Source organism: Mandrillus leucophaeus, unplaced genomic scaffold (assembly GCF_000951045.1).
Source record: "Mandrillus leucophaeus isolate KB7577 unplaced genomic scaffold, Mleu.le_1.0 Scaffold565, whole genome shotgun sequence".
Classification (NCBI taxonomy): Eukaryota; Metazoa; Chordata; class Mammalia; order Primates; family Cercopithecidae; genus Mandrillus; species Mandrillus leucophaeus.
Window position 1 is genome coordinate 1,661,852 of NW_012106086.1, and position 8,597 is coordinate 1,670,448.

At 57.8% G+C, this 8,597-nt stretch overlaps 2 protein-coding genes across 2 annotated transcripts in view; one reads left to right on the forward strand and one right to left on the reverse strand.

Moving 5' to 3' along the window:
- RRP7A (ribosomal RNA processing 7 homolog A (S. cerevisiae)) overlaps positions 1–3,191 on the forward strand; it is a 156,215-nt gene extending 153,024 nt beyond the window's left edge. The window contains exons 4-7 of the mRNA XM_011998286.1: positions 303–420; positions 789–886; positions 1,272–1,470; positions 2,746–3,191. Of these exons, the coding sequence (XP_011853676.1) occupies positions 303–420; positions 789–886; positions 1,272–1,470; positions 2,746–2,831 (501 nt within the window). The 3' untranslated portion in view covers positions 2,832–3,191. The remainder of the gene's footprint in view (positions 1–302; positions 421–788; positions 887–1,271; positions 1,471–2,745) is intronic.
- The window catches only part of SERHL2 (serine hydrolase-like 2), a gene marked incomplete at its 5' end in the record, with an annotated part of 21,863 nt that continues 16,451 nt past the window's right edge, over positions 3,186–8,597 (reverse strand). The window contains 3 exons of the mRNA XM_011998291.1: positions 3,186–3,627; positions 5,033–5,129; positions 6,569–6,651. Of these exons, the coding sequence (XP_011853681.1) occupies positions 3,514–3,627; positions 5,033–5,129; positions 6,569–6,651 (294 nt within the window). The remainder of the gene's footprint in view (positions 3,628–5,032; positions 5,130–6,568; positions 6,652–8,597) is intronic.

Genomic DNA, 8,597 nt, shown 5'->3' on the forward strand with positions numbered 1-8,597 from the left:
CCAGGGCGACCCCTGCGTGTCACAGCATCCCTCCTGTGACTGGAAGAAAGGCAGCCTGTGTGTCCCCTCTTCCTGAGGAAGAGCTGGGAACAGCTGTCACTTCCCGCAGAAGCAGGATCACTGGAAGTGTGGCTGCCCCTGACCTGGGTTATGGGATGGCCTCTGGTTCTCTCCAGGGCTCAGGAGTAGCCTAGCACTGTCTCCCCTGGTGTAGCCACCGGCTAGGCTGAGGGCGGGCCTGGAGACCTTGTGCCAGACATGCGGAGGCGCCCCCAGCCTCTGACATCTGTCTCTCTCTTCAGGGGTTCCAGGTAGCCTATGTGGTGTTCCAGAAGCCAAGTGGGGTGTCAGCGGCCTTGGCCCTGAAGGGCCCCCTGCTGGTGTCCACAGAGAGCCACCCTGTGAAGAGTGGCATTCACAGTTAGTACCACGGGGGTGACTGGCACCTCCTTTCTGGGCTCTGGGTTGGCAGGACACTCTATGGGGACAGTGTCTGAATGTCACCAACCAAGTCCATGCTCCCTGAGAGTGGCGTGTGGAGGCCTGGGCAGGAGGACTGCGGGGCTGTGTCTGGGTCCCCAGGGAGTGGTTAGCCTGAGCCCCTGGCACAGTGGCACAGGCATACTGGGCAGGCAGAGCGAGGGCCCAGCTTGCAGCCCCTGGGGTTTCCTTAGCACCTGCGCCCCGGGCCCTGTGGGAAAAGGTCTCCATTAGCCTGGCAGGCCCTGGGGTGGGGCCCAAATGCCAGGCCTGAGGAAGCCCCATTTCCCTGCGTCCCTTTTCCTCAGAGTGGATCAGCGACTACGCAGACTCCATTCCCGACCCTGAGGCCCTGAGGGTGGAAGTGGACACGTTCATGGAGGCGTATGACCAGAAGATCGCTGAGGTAGAGGCTCCGCAGGGTCGGCCGAGCACCGCATCGCCCGTGTGGCTGTGGGAAGGTGGCGCCCCAGAGGGAGGGCGGTGGCGGCCTGTCCTTAGCCACTCTGTAGAGGCCAGGCTCCCTTTTTCCCTGCTGGATCCTGGGCTGCCTGGCTGGGTGACACATCTAGTCTCCACATGGTCTATAGTGGAGAAGGAGGCAGCGCCGGCAGGTCCGTGCCCTCCCCGCCATCCTGAGCCCCAACACCATGCTGGGAGGAGGGGAGCAGCCCGCTCCTGCAGGGGCTCAGGGCGGTTCTGACTTTGGGAGGAGGGCATGGAGGGTGTGCTGCTGGAGGCTGCAGGAGGTCCCAGGTGCCGACCGGACGACGGGATCACCTTCCTTTCAGGAAGAAGCTAAGGCCAAGGAGGAGGAGGGGGTCCCTGACAAGGAGGGCTGGGTGAAGGTGACCCGCCGGGGCCGACGGCCTGTGCTCCCCCGGACTGAAGCAGCCAGCCTGCGGGTGCTGGAGAGGGAGAGACGGAAGCGCGCCCGAAAGGAGCTGCTCAACTTCTATGCCTGGCAGCACCGGGAGAGCAAGATGGAGCGTAAGCCACGCCCAGCCCATCCTCAGGCCCCTCGGCCTTGGCCCCAACCATGGATGAGGCCTCTGGCCAGGGCTCCTGACAGCGGGCGCTGAACCTGGTGGTCACAGAGGGAGGGCATCCCTAAGCACAGGGCTCCCACTAGGCTCTGGAAAGAGGCCCAGCCTGGCAGCACCCTGTGTGGCGGTCCCCCATCACCCCCTGGGGCAGATGCATTTGCTCAATGGGTGGGAACCCTGGGTCATCAGTGCCCACCTCTGGGCTCCTGTGCACTTAGTGCTGGCGCTCGTCAGCCTCCAGCCAGCAAGGAGTTCGAGTGCAGAGGGGGCCTCCGAACCCACCGTGGGTGCAGGGAGGATGCTGCAGAATATGTGTGTTGAGTTGGTGGTGGTGGTGGTGTGTGTGTCTGTGTCTGTGCTGTGTGTCAGGTGACCCTGCACAGTGCCTGTGTGTGGCTGTGCGGGTGTGCGGGTGTGTGTGTGGTGTGCGGGTGTGTGTGTAGGTGTGTGTGGGGGTGTGTGTGGTAGTGTGTGGTGTGTGGGTGTGCGGGGGTGTGTGTGTGTCAGGTGGCCTGCAGAGGACCCTCTCCTGGCTGTGCACCTGATCACCTGTGACCCACTCCTGGTGCTGCGGCTGAGCCTCCTGCCCCACTGCCTGGTGTCCCAGTCTACAGGACAGCTTCCCTGTGGGCCCAGGAGAGGAGTCTCCTTGCCCTGGCTAGGGCACAGGGAGGGGCTCTGCAGCAGGCCCTGAGCCATCCGCCCAGTCACTGGTGCTTTCCCTGCCTCGCTGGCCCTCTTGGCTCCCACTTGTGCTCACTCTAGACCCTCAGCTTCCCCCTCCGTGCCATCAGCCTGCCACTGACCTGGGCCACCCGGTGCCAGAGTTGCCATCAGCATTCACCAGCACTAGGGGTGGCGTCCCTTTACCGAGTCTCAGGGTCGCTCCAGGCCGAGCGGTCAGGACTCCTTCCTTCCCCCTTGCGTGGGGGTCGGGGTGGGGGCGGATGCCTTTGCTTTGTTTGTAGGGCTTCATCTCCAGGCTCGGGGTGCCAGCGTCTCCCACTGTGGCCTTGCCTTTGGACTTGGCCTGCCATCGGGTTGATTCCTTACAGGATCCAGACCCTGCCCCCAAAGCAGAGCTGGCAAGGGGGCTGGGTTGGTGGGGGAGACATGCCCCTGCGCCCCACAATAACTGGGAGGAAGGGTGGGGCATGAGCAAGCCGGCTGCCCGGGGGCGTGCTGTCTGACCCTGCCCCGCGCCTCCTCTCGCCCCCAGATCTAGCACAGCTGCGCAAGAAGTTCGAGGAGGACAAGCAGAGGATCGAGCTGCTGCGGGCCCAGCGCAAATTCCGACCCTACTGAGCCGCGAGAGCCGCAGTGGATGGCTGGAGGTGCGGGGCCTGGAGGAACATGAGGCCAGGCAGGGCCTGCAGCCGTCTCCGAGAGGCTGAGCTCTGGGAAACGGGCCCCAGGTTGAGGCCACCACGTCCAACAGCCCCATGAGAGTCCACACAGGCCAGGAGTGAAGGGCCAGGCCACCCCTCGGGTCTTGGCCTTCAGCAGTCCTGGGGACCTGGGCGTGCCCAGAGGAGGACTTGCCCCTTCCGCCTCCTGCCTCCACACCCTCCTGTCAAGGACCCTGCATGAATCTGCTCTGTTCTCCCTTTTCTCTCAATGGAAAAGCCCTTGATGGTAACGAAACAGCCTCGAAAGCAGTGAGAATGCGAGAAGCTTTTATTTTCCACCCAGTTGGGCAGCAGGGAAAGGCTAGGTGGCCCCAGCCCGCCCTTCCTCCCTGCAGCTGGCTGGAGATTATTAGCCAGGAGACAGCAGCCCTCCGAACCCAGACTCTGTCTCCCGCTTGAGGTCATAGATGTTGAAGTTGGAATCTCACTCCTTCCCCTGACTACACCCTAGGCTGGGCGTCAAGACCAGTGAGGCCTGTCCCCACAGGCCTGGCCTTGTTGCGGGGCTCGGGAACTCACATTTCCAGTGTTGAGTCTGGCAGCACGAGGTCGTCATAGTTCCAGGCCCAGAGCTACAGCTAGGCTGTGAGCATGTGTTTGTGCTGTAAGAAGGAGCTGATGATACTGGCCACGTGCTGGGGTTCGCTCATGTGGACACAGTGATTGCCTGGGACTTCCACAAACTGGAACCGCTGGAGAAAGGAGAGGGTGTGTGGTGAGGTGTGGCCAGAGGAGTCTAGGGAGCTCCTTAGGCCCTTGGGGTCAGGGCCCTCCCACAGCCTTCAGGCTCCCTGCAGGGCAGGAGCACCTCCCACGGTGAGTTTCCCACACACTCAATGCCTTGGAGCCGGGTCAGTCCATAGCACCCCAGGAGGTGTGTGAGCCCTGGGGACTTGGAGGCCTCCCAGCTGAGTTGTGAAGTTGCATGGCAGGGACAGGGCGGGGAAGAGGCCAGGGTTGCTGTGATTGTATTAGAGGAAGTCCTTGTGAGAAAAAATAATCAGATGGGGGCGTGAGCAGCCTGCAGACTTGTGCCTGCCTTCAAGAAGCCAGACAGGAAGGCCCTGCCTGCCTTGGCTCTGACCAGGCGACCGGCCAGCCACAGGTGCACTTCCTCCCTTTGTGACAACACCAGGAAACCTGCAGAGGCCCCAGGGTCAGGTGTTTGAGGGTAAGTGACCATGAATCACCAGGTGCTCCCAGGAACCCGGGCACAGCCACCCCCACCTACAGCCAGCACACCCACTGGCGCGATGGGTGCGGAGAGAAGAGGCAGCCAGATGTTCTGCTGTGGTTTGGGAGCCTATAAAATGTGAGACTAGGCTGGGCACGGTGGCTCCTGTCTGCAAAAGCAGCACTTCGGGAGGCCAAGTCAGGCAGATCGCCTGAGGTCAGGAGTTTGAGACCAGCCTGGCCAACATGGTGAAACCCCGTCTCTTAAAAATATAAAAATTAGCTGGGCGCGGTGGCAGATGCCTGTAATCCCAGCTACTCAGGAGGCTGCGGCAGGAGAGTTTCTTTGAACCCGGGAGGCGTAGGTTACAGTGAGCCAAGATCTTGCCACTGCACTCCAGCCTGGGCAACAGAGAGACTCCATGACTCCATCTCAAAAAAAAAAAAAAGTAGGACTATTAGCTGGGCATGATGGCGTGCACCTGTAGTCCCAGCTACTCAGGAGGCTGAGGTGGGAGGATCACTTGAGCCCTGGAGTTTGAGGCTGCAGTGAGCTATGATCGAGCCACTGCACTCCAGCCTGAGCAACGGAATGAGACCCTGTTTCAAAAAATAAAAACTGTGGGCTTGTCTCTGGCAGTTGGGTCACCTAATTGTGCCTGGCCCAGGAAGGAGGGTGGGTACTCGAGGATGATAAAAGAATCTTCCCCACCAAAGGTCTCTGTTTCCTGAATTCTGATGACATGTGTCCCCAGGCCTCTAGGGACTGACCACAGTGGAGCACGAGGCCTGAGAGATCCTGGTGGTCACTTGTTGGGCCTGGGGCCAGACCAGGGGTCTTCCCAGTGCACGAGAAGAGATGGGTGAGGTGGGACCAGAGTCGGTGACAGTGGCCGGACACCAGCTGCCTGAGCCCCGCCTTACCTCTTTGAGGGTGGACTTCAGCGTGTGTATCATGAATGACAGGGACTCCTTGCTATAGTAACTCTCTCTTCTCACATCAAAATATCCGTGGACTGCTCTGGAAAGTGAGGAGTTGGGGTTGTTGGGGTTCATCTTAGAACCGCCTCCCAGCACTGCCCTCATCCTGCCCTGGGTTCAGGCCTCTGAGGAGAAACCAAAGCCTGGGCTACCCCACCTCCTACAGCTGGGTCCCTTGACCCTGGGTTGGATTTGAGGTTCAGTTAATCTCAGCTCACACTCAGCTGGCACAAGCCAGGCGCAAGCAAGTGCTTAAGGTACAGCCCTGCTGGGGCGCAGAGTTCAGGACTTGGCCACAGTCACAGTCCTGAATAGCAGAGCTGGGATCTGAACAGGCTCTGGAGTCCACACTTGCTCTGAGAGAATTTACGTCTTTACAATCCTCCCACTGAAAGTCTACAATCCATGGTTTTTAATATGTTGAGTTGTGAGACCATCGTCACAATTACAGAACATTTTCATCACCCCCAATGAAGTCCCGAACCTCTGCGCTTTCACACACACACACACCCCCCACAGGCTTCCGGTCCTGAGCAATCATGAACTGGCTTTGTCTCTGCAGTGTGTCCTATTTGGACTTGAGCGTGAATGCAGTCATACAACACGTAGATGGTTGTGTCTGACTTTGTCCACTTAGCGTGAAGGTTCATCCATGCTGGAGCCCCTTCCTTTCTTTTTATGGCTTAAAAATTGTCTGTGGTGGACCAGGCACAGTGGCTCATGCCTGTAATCCCAGCACTTTGGGAGCCTAAGGCGGGTGGATCATGAGGTCAGGAGATGGAGATCAGCCTGGCCAACATGGTGAAACCTCGTCTCTACTAAAAATACAAAAGTCAGGCGTGGTGGCGGGCACCTGTAGTCCCAGCTACTTGGGAGGCTGAGGCAGGAGAATCGCCTGAATCCAGGAGGCAGAGGTTGCAGTGAGCCGACATTGCGCTCACTGGTCATGGAGCCTTACCTGGGCATGCCCCCGGCTGACACCTGTAGAAAGGTGTGGGACAGGCCAGGCGTGGTGGCTCACGCCTGTAATCCCAGCACTTTGGGAGGCCAAGATGGGCGGATCACGAGGTCAGGAGATCGATACCATCCTGACTAACATGGTGAAACCCCGTCTCTACTAAAAAATACAAAAATTAGCCGGGCGCCTGTAATCCCAGCCACACAGGAGGCTGAGGCAGGAGAATGGTGTGAACCCGGGAGGCGGAGCTTGCAGTGAGTGGAGATTGCGCCACTGCACTCCAGCCTGGGCGACAGAGGGAGACAGCCCTGGCCCATCCCCTGCTGCCTGAGCCCTCCCCTCCTCTGACCTTGCTCCTTCCATGACCCTGCTGCCAGGGGGGCTTCCCGAAAAAGATCTTGAGCCTCAGCAGTGTGGTCAACACAGAGAACTTGGAGCTTCATGCCAGGGCTCCCTCCCGGAGATTCCTGGCGCCCATGTGTCTTTTGGGGGTGACTGAAGGGCACTTGGTCCAGACTCACTTGATGAACAGGACATGGGCCTGCAGCTTCCTGATGGAATGCGCATACAGCTCCCTGCTGAGGAAGTCAAAGCTGTTCTCAGGCTGCAGAGACAAAAGCATGGTGAATTCTTGTCACAAGGCACAGGCAGTCTTGTGGGCTCAAAACCCATGTCTGTTGGGGCAGCTAAGCACTGGCACGGGCACCTTAGGCATCCACCCTGGATCCGAGCCCAGGACCCCACCACATCACCGCCTCATCGAAGGCTCTTTAGCCCCTGGTGGCCAGAGACTCCTGCCCTCTCCAAGTCTGTTCTCCCCTCTTCCTGGGCTTCTGGCTACCCAGCCTGACTCCATTTCCCATACTCCTTTGCCACTGGGTATGCCTGTGTCATTAAAGGCAGAGAAGTGATTTGGGCCACTTCTGGGCCTGGATTTTAGGACTGAGGTGTGACCCTTCCACACCCCTTTCCCAGTCCGCAGGCTGCACCTCATGCTGTCCCCTGCCAGCCTGGGACAGGCTTCTTGCCAGCAGGAAGAAACTTGCTGGGACCACAGTGCAGGATGGGCACTCCATCATGGCCCCTGCAGGCCTCCTCCGCAGCCCTGCCTGCCCTGTCTTTTGACTATTTCACATCTGGATGGTGGGGATGTGGCCAGCTGCAGTGAGATGTGCTGTAGGTGTGACACGAAGCTGGATTTGGAAAACAGCATGCAAAATAATGCAGTCAAGTTTTATGTTGATTACATCTGAAATCACATCTTGGATGTTCAATAATAATATGAGAACAATTGATAGAGCCTTTTTTTTTTTTTTTTTTTGAGACGGAGTTTGCCTTTGTTGCCTAGGCTGGAGTGCAGTGGTGCGATCTCAGCTCAGTGTGACCTCCGCCTCCTGGGTTCAAGTGATTCTCCTGCCTCAGCCTCCCAAGTAGCTGCAATTACAGTCATGTACCACCACGCCTGGCTAATTTTGTATTTTTAGTAGAGACAGGGTTTCACCATGTCGGTCAGGCTGGTCTTGAACTCCCGATCTCAGGTGATCTGCCCGCCTCGGCCTCCCAAAATGCTGGGATTACAGGCGTGAGCCACTGCGCCCGGCCTTGGGCTTGTTTACTTTTAATATAGCTGCTAGACAATGTGAAGTTCCACGAGGCTCACACTCTGCTTCCATTGGACTGTGCTGCTCTGATCTGGGGACTCTAAGGGCAGGAGCTCTCAGCATTTTCTCTATTCCTAGTTCTCAGCACAGAGCGCAGAGGACAAGCTTCATAAATGCATGCTCAGTGGATTGATTCCAGGAAGCTCCCGTAAGGACCCGTTCCATGAAATCACACCCGATACTCCTCCACCTCCAGCATCGTGAATATAAAATTGCTATGGCTATGAACACACACACCCGTGAAAACTCACTGCCCTGGTTCCACCCTGGCCCTCCAGGTATTTTCTGCTTCTCAGACCAAAATGACCTGAGGTGCCTTCCCTGAAACAGGGGTTCCCATACTGTCCTCAAGGCCTGCGTGCTCTCATATGGCAGCTGCCGCATCTCGCAGTGGGGTGTGGCCAAGCCTTTCGGGCCTGCACACAGGAGGGGCTTCTTGGGCACAAGAGGAACAGGCAAACTTGAATCTGTCTCTACTAAAAATAGAAAAATTAAGCTGGGCGCAGTGGCTCACGTCTGTAATCCCAGCGCTTTGGGAGGCCAAAGCGGGCAGATCGCTTGAGGTCAGAAGATCGAGACCAGCCTGGCAAATGTGGTGAAACGCCATCTCTACTAAAATTACAAAAAATTAGCTGGGCATGGTGTTAGGCACCTGTAATCCCAGCTACTCAGGAAGCTGAGACAGGAGAATTGCTTGAACCCCGGAAGCAGAAGTTGCAGTGAGCCAGACTTGGGCCACTGCACCCCAGCCCAGATGACAGAGTAAGACTTGGTCTCTCAATAAATAAATAAATAAATAAATAAATAAATAGAATGTGGGTGCTTTGCTTCAGTAGCACATCTACTGCCAAATTGGAACAATATAGAGAAGACTAGCAAGGCCCCTGTA